The 16,432-nt window shown below is 45.5% G+C and overlaps 1 protein-coding gene across 2 annotated transcripts in view; it reads right to left on the bottom strand.

Moving 5' to 3' along the window:
* Window positions 1-1,031: 1,031 nt before the first annotated feature.
* The window catches only part of ZNF366 (zinc finger protein 366), a 68,521-nt gene continuing 53,120 nt past the window's right edge, over window positions 1,032-16,432 (bottom strand). For both annotated transcript variants that reach the window (XM_046000818.1, XM_046000819.1), the window contains exons 4-5: window positions 8,369-8,543; window positions 1,032-5,126 (exon numbers count right to left, since the gene is read on the bottom strand). In XM_046000818.1, coding sequence (XP_045856774.1) covers window positions 4,567-5,126; window positions 8,369-8,543 — 735 coding nt within the window. In that variant the 3' untranslated portion in view covers window positions 1,032-4,566. The remainder of the gene's footprint in view (window positions 5,127-8,368; window positions 8,544-16,432) is intronic.

The raw sequence follows: 16,432 nt of genomic DNA, 5'->3' as shown, positions 1-16,432 counted from the left end.
CAGGCCTGTATCACAGTTCGTCCTCTCTCTTTACTCAGCCTTCTCTCCTCCCCTTTCTTTTCACTGGGGCTAATCCCTGGTAAACATCTTGCACCCAGATTTGTCTCATCATCTACTTCCAAAGAAACCAACCTGGTACATGCTTTGGCGGCAAACGAAGAACTTGCTATCGAGGTTGTTTGGAGCAACTTATTTCACTCTGTTGAACCTCCATTTCTTCATCAGTAAAATGGAAATAACAACATTTGCCTCTCAGGGTTGTGTGAGGTTTGAATAAAATCAAGTGTGTGGTCACCTGGCACCATGCGTGGCATAGAACAGTGTATGATGTTTAAAAGTGAAGCCCTCTTAGAATTGGGGACTTTCTTAGCCAACACAGCTTTGTGGGCTGAGAAGAACAGCTGAGTGTTCTGTCTTCTGGCCACTTCGCTGATGACGGCGAATTCTTACACAGCATGCACTATGAGCCAGGCACTTTTCAGGTGTCTTGCACAATTGACTCAGTTAACCTACAAACAACTTGGTGAGGAAGGTTCCTAATCCCATTTTACAGGTGAGGAAACGGAGGCACAGAGAGGTTCACAAACTGGTCATAGGTCCCAAAGATTGCAAGTAAAAGAGCTGGGCTTTGAACACAGGAAGCTGACACCAGAATTGGTGCTCATGTCCGGTATGGTACATGGCCTCTAGGTTCAATTTTATCCTACAAAGAGCGTGACACAGAGGAAGGCCATCTTGCTGCTCACTTCCTACTTCCTCATAACACCCTTCCAGAACTAGTTTTTCTAAATGAGAAAGAAAAAGAGGATGAGGAAGGTGTCATCCCTGCTGAGGATTGTCTGGGGTTCATGAATCCTTTCTGAAGCCTTGAGACAGGGAGAATCCAACATCTGTATATCCCTGGGGTTGAAGCTCCAAAGGGAACCACCCTGGCAAAAGGGATAAGGGCAGGAGTGAGACACTGATAATCGTAGCTTCCTTGCAAAATTTCAGGTATGTGCAAATAATTGACTCGGCCTTTTCAACATGTCTTTATTTGCTTAAATTAACAAAATATAGGTTACATGCTATTTTCAGGTAAACTGCCTTTTCACTGAAGCAGAAAGCGATATTCACAACTTGGGGTACTACATACTTGGAGTTTTAGTATTTAAATAGCAAGCCAGAGTTCTGTACAAAATCAACATTTGGTGTAATGTTGTCCAAACATGCGAAGGATTTTTAAATGTTAGCTCTGTTACATTTTGTTCTAGCAAAGCAAAGATCAAGATTCAAAATGCAATGTTAATATTTTATTAAATGCCTTTCGGGCTTAATAAATACAATATGCACATTGGACTTTCTCATGCAGCTACTCATATACAAATATTCCAGTTACCCTTGCAGGGTTATGAAAGATCAGCCTCAGTCTAATGGCCAATGGGGAGTCAAATTTTTTTTTTTTAAAGAAAGAATGAAAGAGGAATTAGAAGGCCAAAACAGGGAGGTAATCATAGGCCCCAAAAAAAGGATAAAAGAAAAATATGCCACTTGGCTGTTTCAGAGTGACAGCGGTCAAAATCCTGGAGAGCGTTCCATAGTGACCTATTTTCAGAGTGTCACAAGAAGGCGAATGTTATGCTGACTTAGCCCTTAGAGAGCTGATAACCTTGGATGGTTTTACTGAATTCTCTCGGGGCGATCCCCAGGTGCTGTCCTTCAGGTTTGCATTCTTATTCATTAGCCCAGTAGGCAAGGTTGGCCAGCCCTTCCCTTCGCTCTGCACTTGTGCATGGGTGTTCACAGAAGTCAGCACCCCAACTGGGATACTTTTGAGAGTCGAGGTGATGCTCTTAGTAATTATCCTGGTGCAGAGTTATAAACCAGGGTCGGTCCAGGCAAATCAGGATGTTGTCATCACTCAATAGCATACAAAACCAAGATTTAGCCTTAATTCTTACAAAGTCAGTGTATATTTACCATCGGGCTAGATCTAATTAAGTCTCTCATACCCAGAGTGAAGAACTAAAAACAGGCTTTATAATATACTTCCTCACACTTTTTAAATTACTTTTCTTAGACATCTTTTTTCTCCCTCAAAATGAAATTTTATTTGGAAGGCTAACATGAGAAACAGATGAAATGTGAGCCGCTTTGAGTACAGTGGGTGTGAGGGCTGAGAGTTTCTCCTTCTCCCCTACCAGCTTCAGAGGGGCCTAAGAGGGACCTCTGGCTCCTCAATCCACAATTTGGAAACCACCATTCTAGACCATACTCTCTCCATCTCAACATAAACTTGATCCTCAAACATTCTCACATGATTCATTTGGTTGGAAAAGAGTAGAGTTTGGTAATCTAGATTTCCCGGTTCTGGCAAGGCATACCCAGAACACAATGGAAGTCTGTCTTCAATTACTATAGCCTACTGAGAGAATGAACTTGTGACAGAACCCTGAGAGTTGGAGGCCTCACAAACCATGTTGCCAGCCTCCTGCGTGATTTTACCAGAGGCACTAATGAGCTATATTAATAATGAACAGAAGGCAAGCCATGCCTCTGAGGACTTGGGACATTTTCCCGGCACAGAATTGGGTTTGTACCCACAGAAACCCACATCATTTCCTTTAGCATCCCCTTTGTGGGAGCCTGACCTCAGGAGATGAGTGGGTAGGAAACCCAAACAGCTTTGGCACTTTGTGGTAGTGGTGAGGTTGAAAGAAAGAGCTTTAGGCAAGGGGGCAGGAGAAATGTGTCAGGGATTGACAGCGCACAGTGAGGGTGGGGGTCGGGGGTGGGGATGATTAGAAGTGAATGAGGCTAAGGTGGAAGCCTTGGCCAAAAGAAAACCTGGCAACCAGCCATCAGAGATGGGTCGGGTCTTCTCAAGAAATGTACTGGAACTTTAGGAGGAGAGAAAGCAACACAAGAAACAGTACCTAGCTCTACCAGTAAGAGTTGAAACTACTAACCAAGAGGCAGTTTTTACATAAACACAGACACAGTACCAGAGGGTTACTGCTTATGGTCAGTCTGCGATGTCCCTTGAGCCCTGCTTTACTTGGCACCTGTGCCTAAGGAAAGCCTACAGCGGGGTTCGACCCACCCATGACAGTCATCGCCACCCACTAGAATCATGATTCAAGCATCTAGGGAGAGATAATGAGTCACTGTAGGCTGGCTATGTATTTTTAAACATATTAAGTGACCATAAACATCACAGGCATCATCTTCTAATACAAAGAGTGTGTGTTTATACAGTGTGTGTGTGTGTGTGTGTGTGTGTGTGTGTGTACGCGCACGTACGTGCATGCACACATATGTGTGTCTGTGTCCTTGTGAGGCTCTTTCAGATCAGGTAAGAAGCCCTAAGTGAGCAGTATGATTTCAAGGTCTCCTGCTCTATATTTTAATGAGTCTGAAGCCAGAAACACATATTTATGGAGTCCAAAGGAGGGGTCTTGGGACCCACACTATTAGCCCAGTTGGTCTTTCTTGATCTTCCTGCACAGAAGAATCATCTGGGGAAGCCTTTTAGAAAAGACTATAGCTGGGGATCCACTCTAGACCAAACTAAATCAGAATCTCAGAGGTTGAGGCCTCAGCATTGATATATATTTTTTAAGTTCCCCTAGATGATTCTAACGTGCTGGCAGCATTGAGAACACAATCCAGCATCTCCCTTAGCAGTAATTAGCTGACGGCTATTCTAAATAAGCAGCACGTAGATGGCCAGGCTTCCTCCCCAGGCCCCTAGTTCCAGTGCTGAGGAGAAATCCACTGCTCCTAAGGCGACAACTTCGCCAGTTACTTTATGGGGCCTAGGGCCTCAGAGCAAGATTTCCAGGAGGGAGCTCTACTCAGGACACAAGGGATTAGCCTGCAGGTGCTGACCACTTTGGGGGCCTCTGAAAATATGCTCCAAATGCCACATCTAATGAAGTGAGCTGATGCCAAACGAGGCAGACCCACACAGGAATCTAAGTACTGCTGGTTTTTCATTAGCTAAAATTCGTATTTTCTTGAACTTTCTCTCATATTTGTACCAACTACTTGAGAATATCCTCTTCAATACCTCACTCTCCTTGTCGTCTCTGGTATGTTGGCTTATTTAATAAAGGTGATTTTCATATATACAACTACTAACATTTTCATCTATCTAGAAAAAGATTATTACTTCCACACATTCAACTAAATCATCATTAATAAGGTAACATGTCAAGCACCATATTTTTGCAACTAAAAGGAAATTTACCATGTATTGCATATTAGTCAAAGGAAAACAGAATTTCTGAAAAGCACCTCAGCGTCAGCTTGCAATTAGGTATCTAGAATATGGACAGTCTATTATAGTGGAGTTGTGTAAAATAGCACTGAAGAGGACCCTGTATGGGTGTTAGAAACCAAGGGCCCAGGGAAAGACCTGAGAAGCATTTACATGACTGAGGATAAACCCCCAGTCATGTAATCTTGAGCCATTTGTAAAGATTTGCACCGTTCACCGGTCTCCAGCAAATGACAGCTCATGCAGAAAGTTATATTTGAACTGCCTAGTTCTCATTTTCCAAATGCAATTTTAAAACTGTCCACTTAGATACCTAAAAGCACTGCTTGTTTTTCCATTTTCCTCTCCAGTAATTCCTTTAAACTCTCATCTCGGTGCTTGAAGTACAAGTAATCAGAAAAGGAGGGCCCCCGCCGGGCACTCTGCAGAGCTCTGAGGCGGAGACACTCTTCTCGGCGGGCCAATTCTCTCTCCTGGCTGCCCTCTGCCCCGAGGCTGTCCTTGCTCCTCTCCTGGTGCTCTCCTTTTGGCTTGTCCTCCTCCGCCTCTGCCTCGTCCTCGTCCTCCTCCTCCTCGCAGGTGTCCTCCAGTGCCCTGGGAGCCTGCTCGGGCTGCGTGGGTAGATTGTGGGGTGTGCAGGGCTGCCTGCTCTGGGGGGCCAGGCCCGGGCTGTCTCCCCCCACCTCACAGCCGGTGTCCTCCTCCTCTTCCTCATGGCAGGAGCTGCCCCGGGCGCTCTCCCCATCTGACTGGAACATTGGCCCCTTGGGCCCACGCTTCTGGGAAAGGTCAAAGGGCTCCTCCTGCTCCAGACTCCTGAGCACTCCTGCCGTCTGGGCCAGGGCAATTCTCCCCCTTCCAAAACCTGTGAGAGCAAAGTAATATTCAGGCCCCAGGTAAAGCTGTGAAAATGGGTCATTGGGTGGTACCCAGGGCCATTTAGTATAGTTTGATTTTACATTTTAAAAACAAATTCCCAGGGGTGCCTGGGAGGCTCAGCCGGTTAAACGTCCCACTCTTGATTTCAGCTCAGGTCATAATCTCAGGGTCATGAGTTCAAGCCGCACACTGGGCTCCATACTGGGTGTGGAGCCTACTTAAAAAAATTAAACTAGGGGCACCTGGGTGGCACAGTGGGCTAAAGCCTCTGCCTTCGGCTCAGGTCATGATCCCAGGTTCCTAGGATCGGGCCCCGCATTGGGCTCTCTGCTCTGCGGAGAGCCGGCTTCCTCCTCTCTCTCTGCCTGTCTCCCTACCTACTTGTGATCTCTGTCTGTCAAATAAATAAATAAAATCTTAAAAAAAAAATTAAACTAGATTAAAATAAAATAAAAATAAATAAAAGTAAATTCCCAGTAAGACTGTGGACAGATGGGCCTTGTTATAGATGTAGTTTACATTAGTATAACTCCTTTAAGGTAAATTGGGCGACACGTGCCAAAGCTTAAAATAAGCATAGCTTGACTTAGCAATTATACCATTGAGGATTTAAACTATGAAAATAGTCAGACAGGTGCACAAAATGCATAAGGATGTTCATCACATTTTTTTTTTACAGTGAAACTGAAATGATAGAGGTTTATTTAGATAAACAATAACATGAACCATGTGTAGAAGATGTAGAGCCCTACTAGTAGTGATGAAAAGGTATTCTATGTATTTTAAGTAAAAAACATATTTATCATATACATATATATTTATAGTGTAGTCCCAATTTTATCTATCTTCATCATAAAATAGTGGAAGGATTTATGTCAAAATCTCAAACATTAGGTGATTCTGACATTTTTTTCTTTTCACTTCTAACACATTTTTCATTATTTTCCATGAGCATATATTTTGCCATGAGAAAAAAATAAAACCATAAGAAAGATATTTTCATCTTGAAAAATATATATATACCATTTGGGGCCAAGGAGGCCACTCGATAACCAGGCCCCTGAGCAGAAATAGGATAGAGAGGGCACAGAGCAATCCAAAGCCCCCGTGTCCAACCACGAGTATCCCTGCTGTTGGGCACAGCCATGTGAAAGGCTCTCACTTTGAGTTTCATTTTGAGGGCCCTGCAGGGAGGGATTTTTCAGGAGCCAACAAACACATGGTAAGGCTCCGCCTGATTTGATCTTGAAGGTCTCTGCTCCTGATAAGCCAGCAGCCAGGCCCTGAGGAGGAGGTGGGGACAATCAGGCTTCCAGGGTGGGGGCACAGAAAGGAGACAGATGTCCAACTCAGCCTGCCTTATGATATTGTCAGGCAATGGAGATGTCTATAGCTTTGATCATATAAGAGGCACAGGGAGGATCTTTTTAATCTGATTCATGATTTTTGAGCCATTTCAAACACTAGAGTGAAAAAGTGCTAACACCTTTTGTAGATGAAAACATTAAAATTGTTGAAAGTCTGTTAACTTTCAAAGCATCTCTCTGATATATAGTGATGCTCTTTATTTTTACAGAAGAATGACAGAGTCATTAGGTGCCTTTTAGGATTTAAGCCCCCAATTGGGGTAAGATATAGTGACCAGGTTAGGCTCTCAGATGGAGGTCTGTCTCCTCATTGCCTTCTGTCCCCAGCCCCGGTGATTGAACAAACTTTACCTTCTGGAAAAATCCAGGCCTATGTTGGAAATTGGCTCAGACAACTAGAGATGCAAAGAATAATTCAGAAGAAAACCAATTCGGAGAAAGAAAATGGCTTTTGTTTTTTAACCAGAATTTTTTCAGGGCTTTTGCATAAACTCTAGGCTTTGTTTTGCTGTGGCCACAGCTCCCTGTCAGTCAGGAGCAGTGTAAGCTCAGTGGGTGCCATGAAAAACAGAAAAACTATAATCATTCTGTTTCATGCTGTGGGTATATGTGAGTATCATATTTATGAATACGTGTGCCTATTTGACCACCTCTGAGAAGGGGTAGGAGAAGCAGCTAACATGAACGGATCACCCCGCGTGTTCACCTAGTGTAGTGAGCACCGGCTTCATTCAGAAATTTGGCAGTTGGAATCCCAGTTCTACTTCAGACTTGGTGTTGGACATCCAACGCTTTATAGTGCCTCTTGGTCTTGGTCTCCTCATATAAAACGGGACTAACATGGGCTAGTCTGTGAAATTGTGGGCACAGTCTGTGCTGTAATCACAGCTGTATCAGAAAACAGCAGGTCATAGGATTTTGTAGGTTACATCACTGTGTGTCTGCTCTCCCGCACATGGACCTTCCACGGAGCAAAGATGGTCTCACTTCCCCAGTCTCTTCGTCAGCACGTAGTGTGCTGTTTGGGATAGAGGTGCATTTCTTGCCTGTCTGTTGAAGGACCAGTTGATTAAGGAACTAGAGAGCAACCTGCTGAATTTAGCGGATCAGGAACATAGACTCTTGGCGGCTAAGGGCCTGGGAGTGAGAAAATGAAAGAGGCAAGAACGTTTTATCAGTTCAGTGAGGCCTCAGTGTGGGAGGTGGCGGCCCTTGCTCTGCATACGGGCCAGTTAGCCCCACCAAGCAGGAAAACTGTCCCTGGGTTCCTCTGGTTGTGAACACAGGAGACCTGGCCTGCTACACACACACTTCTGCCCATGAGGAGCTTACAGACCTGTTTCTTAGAAAGGAAAATCACATGTTCTTTAACTGCACAGTGATGAAAAGGACCCACTAAAGGCTTTAGGGTTGGAAAGGTCTGTGTTCAAATGTTGACTCTGCCCCTTTTGAGTTGAGCAGCTTTGAGAAAATCAGTATCTTGAAGCCTCAGTTACTCCCATCTGTAAAATGGGGGTAATAGAAGTTCCTCTCGCCCTGAGCTGTTGAAAGATGGGAGAAGCCCAGACACCTGATGTGGTGTCAGGAGCCAAAACTAATAATGGTACTGACTGGCATCATTCTGATATCCCAGTTTCTCCTCTATAATTCACTTCTACATACTACCTTCAGATAGTGGCATTGTATTTGTTATAGTAATGTTGTAAGCCTCTTCCTTCTCTGCTGTGGTCTTGACAATTATGATCCCTTTTCAACGATAGGAATAGCCCCCCCAAAGTAAAGCCCCCTAAAAACAAATTCAGCTCCCTTTTGTTATCCACTGGTCTCAGCAGCCTTGGGTGCTTCCCGGAGGAGCGATTACCTTGAGAATGGAGGCCCCGCTCCATGACCCCATGCTTGACTTTCATGTGGCGTGTCAGGTTCCCCTTTAGGGTGAATTTGCTCGGACAGTAAAGACACTTGAAGGGTTTGCTGTCGGAGTGCAGGTGCATGTGACCCATGAGGTTGTGCATCCGGTTGAATTCCTTTCCACACAGCTGTCAGAAACAATGATGAGGGGAAGACAGGTCAGTTGCGGCGGTGGACCCTGCCAGATGATCCCACACCCGGGCCTGAGTAAGAACGGATGCGCTTTGACTTTGTGGGGATCCTGGCATTTGAAGTGACCTCCAAGTGAAAGGTCCCCAGTGACATTAGGGAGGGCCTGGATGGTGCCTAGGCTCAGAGGGGAAGCCAGTAGGGATGGACTCCTGAGATTGTGTCCCTATTACATTAAACATAAGGCAAAACTCGCAAACCTATTACAACTTCATTTTAATGTAAGCTGTAGAAAAGGAGAAAGGCTGATCTGAAAAGCAAGGGCTCCAAGTATGCTTCACTTTCAGAGTAAGTATATGATCACTCGTTTAATGCTTATGGAGCATTATAGCATGGAAGATACTGTCCTAAGTCTGCTGTGGGGTATCACATCTAATTCCCTGCTGGAGCTGGGAAAATGAACTAAGGCCACTAGCCACCAGAGGCCATATGGTCAAACACCACACCATCCTGTGTCCCCTCAACGTAACTTTTTTGTTAGACTGTATCGTGCAATGTCTTTCTAATTTTTTAATTGGCTTCTTGTGGAGATGGATGTCAAAATTAGAAGAAATAAAGAGAGACCTAAAGGAAAGAATGTGTCTTGTCTGTGGGCAGAGATTTGAAGTACTGAAAATATTATCTCAGCTATACAAAAAGTAAATGTGTTTTGTTTCTTTCTTTTTGTCCTTTTGTCATTTCTTTTTCCAACAAAGTGCAGATGTGTGATGGACTAGAACAGTGGTTCTCCAACTTCTTTTGTAAGAAGGGTTTGGAGAAGCCAGCCCTTCCTTGGCTGTGCTGGGAAAAAGAGAAAGAAGGTTTTCTGTCTGTGCTAAGGCCAGAGTTAAGGGAGGAACAATTTCCTTCCCTCTCCAACCTCGGTGGCCCATGCTGTGAGGGCACTGAGATGAGGGGAGAGATGGCTTGGAGAGAGGTCTTGGGGGACAGTGTCCCCTGAGGCTGACGCCAGTTTTCCTTTCTCACGGAGAGATATTTTCAGGGACAGTGTTGTGGATTCTGGATGGAATGTTTATTAATGAAGGCACTGTTTCGTTCAGGCGGCCTTGGAAGTGAGAGTGAAGCTGGCCCTGGAAGAATGGGTAGACCTAACAGTGACCTTGGGAGGCCAGCTGAAAAGAATGCTGGGTGGTAAGAGACAGCCAGCTGGGGTTACAACTTTGTCACAGGCAACCCTCGCATGGATAATGAATAATTGGTTCTGTATTTGTAAATGATTCATATTTCGGGGTTTTAAGTACTTTTTTCCCTTTTAACTTCCTTACTGGCAAGAATGAATTTGGCATACTGGCGTCCCACGCTCGGTATTCAGAGCATCTGCACACCACATTCACAGGGAAAAGGTGACCCAAGAAGGAAAAGGCTGGGAGTGTTGGTCTAATTTTAATGTCCTGAGGAGAAGCCCTACATCTGGGATGGACACTTGCTTTCTTTTATTCTCAATAGAGACGATTTGGTAAGATGAATCAATCTGTGACTCAGCTTTGCACGTGTGTGGAAGTTCTGGTACAGTACTATTTATTAGCTTAGCTTAGTTTATCCAGTTCTCCCTCCTGGCTAGGGAGGAAAGCAAGCTTTAAGTCTAGAGATTCTATATTAGGTATTTCCACTCATGAGTCTTTTTAGAAAAAGTTTATCTCCTTTGGTTTGTGGGATGGTTCCTGATTATTTGGAGTGAGGTTGCAGCAAAAGATCTGAAAACGGCACAAGTCCTGAGTGGTTAAGCATAAGACACCTAGGAGGAAAGGAGCAGGAGGCTACAAGATTAGACTACTACACTAGTCCAAGCTTGAATGGGTCTCATGGTAGTTTAATCCAGACAAAATTGAAGAGATGGGTGCTTCTGGACTTGGTTCCTATAAAGGGGAGATTCTGCTTTTAGTTATTATCTCTAGTTGCTAAGGTATTAGAAGCTGGACTTGTCTGAAAGGGTATTTATAAAGGAGATGGAATTTTAGCCTAACCTTGAAGAATGTATAGGGTGCTGTTTGTTTTTGTGTTCATACAGAATAAAATCTCTTCATTATTTTCAGAGACTTTATTCAACCTTAAACTACAGGCAACATAGTGATCACCGCTGTGATAATGACCAACTATTTGTTGTTGCCACAGCTACTGTGACTTGAAGGTCAGAGGAATAATGCAGTTCACCTGCTCTGAGGTCCCACTTCCCTTTCCCATTCCCCAACCCAACCCACTCCCTCCCCAACACACAGAGAGGTGTGCACACACCAGAATGGCTACTAATTACTAATTACCAATAAGAAATTTCCACATTCTTTCTTAGCTTTAGACAAGCCACATTTCATGATCCTTTAACATAGCCCGGTGTGTTTTTCTACCATAATGTTTTTCTGACTCAATTCATTCACTCCTAAACATCGTGGGACATTTGTAGTGGTACAAGAGTATATCAGGACATTAAAGTGATATTGTCCCCTGAACTCAAAGCATATGGCATTGGGGAAGGTCCACAGTGGGGGATGGGATGACTGGTCAGCTATATTATCTGAGAGTGACTGGTAGGGGAGACTTATCTCTGCGCTGTTGGTAAAATTAATTGTTGACATATCAGAGTTACCCTTCATGGTTTATGGTAGCCTATCGGGCCCACCAATGGAAAGCTTTTGCAGGGTTGAAGGAAGGTGTGTCAACTCAGAAAGATGTCTTGGGGCACTAAAGGAGCCCTAGGTTATTTTCTGAAATGCAAGGGGCACCTTCCTTTTCTTTGTGGTCAGCCTCAGGATCAAGCACAGAGTTATCCACACAGTAACACTTAATAAATACCTAAGTATTTAGTTGCAGGAAGAAGCAAACAAGTCAGGAAAATATCACTACCCCATACAAAAATTCCAAAAAGCAGCCATCACCAAATCTCTTCCTTCCTCCCACTATAATGCATATAAGCCCTATATACACTAGTTCGTAAACCAGAATCCCTAGTGGCAGAAGGATAGATAGGGATGATTACTCAGGACCTGAGATACTAGACACTATTCACATCTCTGTGGTAGAAACCCTTAGCTTCTTCCTTTCAACTTCTGACCTTTCCACAAAACCCTTTGGTCCTTGTCCAGAATATCTGGCCTCTTTTTCTTTCTCAGAAGACCATCCTCACATGACAATAGGTGATTGTAGAAGGTACTTTATGTCTGTGAAATTCAGAGTCCCCTCATTCCCTATTAGTGAAAAGAGGCCAGAGAAAATGAACTGGATGAATTAAAGATGGCACCCTGGGGTGGGGTTTGAGATGTGAGCTCCAAGAAGAGTCATTACAGTAGAGAACGGGAAGTAGACGGGAAGAAAGAAGAAGAGTCGAGGAGGATCACCAAAATGCTAGTTTCTTCTCCTGGGAAATGCAGTCAGTCTATGTCTAGGCCCCTTATAATCATGAGATATGCGGCTAAGAGCTTACCCACGTCAAGACTTGCTGAATCATCTCCTGCCAAGGTCTGTGGGGGATTAAATTAGGGCGGCTGTCAATACAGGAAGCTCCTGGAATGGTGAAGTTGCAGATTTCATGGTGCAGGTGGTCATCTCAATGGGTCTGCCCCTCTTGAACTCTCGGTTGCTCTAATGAGGGGTATCCATGTGCCTCTTACCTCAAATCTCAGCTTTTTCATCAAAGACCCACTTTTATGTTTACTTTTTAAATGGAGGGGGACCTCAACATTTAATAGAAAATTGGAACAAATGTTTTGAACCATCCTTTAAAAGTGGGTTGCATGAATCATTAGGTTTGGAGATAGCAGAGCAGAGAGGTGATGGTGAGACCACAGAAAGAGATGGACCATTTTCTCTTCTGTAAAGTGTCAATGACCATAATAGTTTCTTATGAAGGTTGTTGTAATGATCAAATGAGATAATTCATGTAAAGGCTTGCTAAAGAGTAAATATTAGCATCATTATCATGTACATAGTAGTCTCTCACATTCTAGAAATAGATCTGTAGAGAGAAGAGGGTTTTTTAAACCAATTATTTGGAAGAAATATTAATAGGAAGACCAAGTAAGGAGTCCTTTGAGTAAATAATCTCCAGGTCACTTGAGGCATACAGAAATGGAAGGAGCTGTGTCTGACCCAGCACTGAGAAATGTGGTTGGAAAGAGAAGATTCATCCTGAATTGCAGCCTTTGGGGAGCCCTTTCCGTGGCTCCCCAATCCTCAGCCCTTTTAATAACTGGCCAATGCCCAAGTTCATTCATCCAGATTCTGGCCTCCTCATGCCCCTTCCCTCCCTGTCCAGGGCCTGGAGGCACCTCAGGCCACTTCCCGTGAGCTACAGTGACAATGTGGACAGCCAGCGACACCAAGAAGCCGGCTGTGTGTGGAGACAAGGTGATGGCAGCAGGCCGCCCTGGGCCAGAGGCCCACAGAGCCGAGAAGAGGCACGCCACTTCGTGCCAACCAGCTACTCTGAGCCTGAGGACTGAGATGCACCAGGAAGCCTGTGTTTCCCTATTCTAAGAGAAAAGGTCAAAGAGCCGAAGCCTGCAGCCAAGGAGAATGGCCTCTGCTCAGCTGCCCTTCCCTTACATTCTTCTCTCTCTCTCTCTTTTAATAAGAAGGGTGTTCCTTTCCTCAAAGGGAGAGAGAGGGAGGGAGGGAGAGAGAGACTGTAAACTGTCCAAAAGGACCGTGAGAAAACAGGAAGCTTTGAAAAGTACAAGAGAAAGCAAGATGAAATCTATTTGCAGGCGGGCCCCTGGGGACATGTGAGGCATTGTGAAGCAGGCAGTTCATACAGCTATATCCTTCCTTCTGCTGAGGAGGGCTGTGCTGCCAAAAGGCTGCTATCTGGTCACTGCCTTAACCCTCTCCATGCCAGTCTGAGAGCCCTGACCCAAAGTTCTGGGCCCCTAAAAGTCCCCTGCTGGTTTGTCCCCCACGGGGCCTCCAAGAGCTGGAACGGGAAGCAGAGCCATGGTGGCAAAGGCGGTGGGGACCCTTTCCAAGGAGACCTCCTCCTCTTCTATCAACTCTGCCCTCCGCCTTCAGGCCTCTGCCTCAGACGAGGCTGCAGATGACCTGGTGACTCATAACTTAGGCAGCTCCCGGCTTCACCCATCTCAGAGGAGAATTTGTCCCGGAAACTCTGGATGGCTGCTTTTCCTGGACAGGTTTCCCAAAGACGGCAGCTGGTTCTTTGCTATTATGGAGTGTGGCTGCTACAAGGATAGCATCCCGATCAACCCCTGCGTGCTTACGCAGAATCTGGGAAGCATATTTGTGAAACATGGCTCACGTCTACAGGCGCAGGTCTTTGGAGCTACTCCAGCTGGCGCCAAAAAGCAGGGAGTCCAAAAGTGAAGCCAATAGCAAAAGAGCTCAGAAGGGCAGTAATTTTTTTTTAAGGAAAAAAAAAAAAGAAATATAGAATGGAAAATCTTTCCTCTCCTCTGATTTTCCATCCCATTGTTAATGCTTAATCTCACAGTGAGCAAATGTTCTGCTTGCCATGGACAGCTGTGTCCACTGAGCATGGGACCAGAGAGAGCCAGGCCAGGTCACAACAGGGGCCGGACTTCTAGGTTAGCCAGGATTTTTAGTGGTGAGAAACCCGAGAGAGTAGAATCTGTGACTTAAACTATCTCCCCTTTTTACAGTTAGTTTGTCAAAGAGACAAAGCTAACTCTTGGAGCATGATTGGAGCAAGGTCTGCCTCTTTTTCCAGCCATGCCAATCATGAAAAGGGACTATCTCCTCCTTGTTACCCATGAGAAACCTTGGGTTTCGTTTTCTGGGCCTCTTCTCCAACATCACTCTTCAGACAGCCAGCCACTCATCTCTGACTGGCTGTGAATTTTGTAGCGATGAGCACATGGCCCTCCAGCACATGGCAGGACACGATCTCGAGATGGCCCAGTCCTACGGTGGGATCTGGAGCTAGTTTACAAACACACAGAGCCCTGTCACATACTCTGGAAACTGAGACATGTGCTGAAATTCCTTTGAAATGAAGAAAGATGATGACACAAAGAGGATACCAACCAGTGGAGCACTTGGCAGGAACATGGGGGCAGGGAGATGGGGACAGGGAGATGCTTCTGACACCTTCCCGGAGGTAGAAGGCTCTTCAGTGAGGTGACTGACACCTGTTCTTGTTTCAGAGACATCTAAGAATGGAGAAGGGCCACCTGTTTGACAAAATACCCTACAACAGCAACTTATTTTTTTCTACAGATAGATACACTCTCCTAGGCAGCCTCCTGACACATAGTTTTGTCTCCTGAGAAAACCAGGATGGCTTCTGCAGACGACTCATCTAATTCCCACAACAGGCCCATCTTCCACTGAAGAATATAAACTGTACATCATCTCAGAGCTGGCATTTCATCCCGCAGGACTCTTTTGTGGAAGCTGGTGGCGTGAGCATACATCCAGAGCCCAATGCACGCTCAAGGAGAGGTCACACTGAGTTTCTAAACCATGGAATAGAACTTCAGGTGCCCGTTGAGCCCTGTATAGTGCACCATCACTGGGGTGGTTGGAGGATGAGGGGAGGCATAAAGCATTGAGTAGGACTGGCTCATTGATCATTGGGCCCAGTTTGCACTACCATGTGCAATCTTCTGTACACTGGTACCAGGAGAACCTTCTAAACCCTCAGATACCACCTGGTTCAAGAAATCCTCCAGGCCCCTCTGAGGCCCTTGAGGTAGGCACACAGAACTGCCTCTGTGTCCCCAGGTCGAACCCAGCCTGCAAGCCCTTTTCCTGTTGCTACTGTGCTCCCTGACATATCCCTTGTCTCAGAGATATTTTCCACCTGGTTTAACCACTACTGCTGGACCTGAATTGATGAGGTAGAAGTGGGAGCTGGTTGGACTGAACACGTATGCAAGGGAGAGCAAGCATGACTCTCTTCATGTTTTAACAAGGTACACGTTCAGCCACCGGTTGGTAAGATAGAAAACCCAGTTCGTGCTTAAAACCCAAGAGTAAACTCAGCGTAACGCATGAGGAGTGACAGACAGTGCCTGTTTGCACCCCCACTATAGGAGATAGCAAACCCCTAGCAGGCAGGAACAGCTCTGTTAAAAGCAAAGGGCTCAAGTGGGAAGTGGGAGGGAAATCAAGGTGCCTAATAAGAGAGCAAAGAGGTGGGTGGAATCCCCAGGCTCGTGCTGCCAGGGCTGGCTCCATGGACATGTGACCAATGCAATCACACAGGCCCCAACTCAGAAGAGTCCTGAGTTTACCACCTTGAAATTCTCCATAATGTTTGAACAAGGGGCCTCACATTTTCATTTTTGCCCCAGGCACTATGAATCATGTAGCCCCGTCTGCAGGCAGCTTCCTCCCCCTTGAGCTCAGATGACTCAAGATGGACATAAATTGACTTTCAAACCACTGGGAACTTGAAGGAAAAGAGGGGAAACACAAGTGGGTGGCAGGAAAGGGCTGGAGGGAGAAACCTCCCTCCCCCACCTCCAGAGAATGCTCATACAGGTCTAGGGAAGCTCTGGTTCCTGACCCTTCTCACCCTGTCCAGAAGCCGCCAACACAGGAAAGCGGTTAGCTTCACAGGGGGTTCCTTCAAGTGGGGGGGGGGGGGCAGGGGACATGCTATAGAGGGATTAAAGCAGGAACAGCCCCTTGGGTGGATGGAGCATATCATGGGGACCCCATCAGACCTACATAACCAAGAACGAAAACTTCCATTTCAAACAGAGAGGCTCTAACTGAAGTTGTGATTCCCCCTCCTTCCCCCTCAGCTCTCTCTTCACCATGGGGATGACACGTGTCTGTGCATTCCTTGAATTAAACTACCCAATCCTCAGCAAGATTCCTTCTCACTCTGGAGGTGGAGAAGGGGAACAATGTG

The sequence above is a fragment of the Meles meles genome, chromosome 3 (genome assembly GCF_922984935.1).
Source record: "Meles meles chromosome 3, mMelMel3.1 paternal haplotype, whole genome shotgun sequence".
In the NCBI taxonomy this organism is placed as follows: domain Eukaryota; kingdom Metazoa; phylum Chordata; class Mammalia; order Carnivora; family Mustelidae; genus Meles; species Meles meles.
This window is presented reverse-complemented; position numbering and strand designations above follow the sequence as displayed.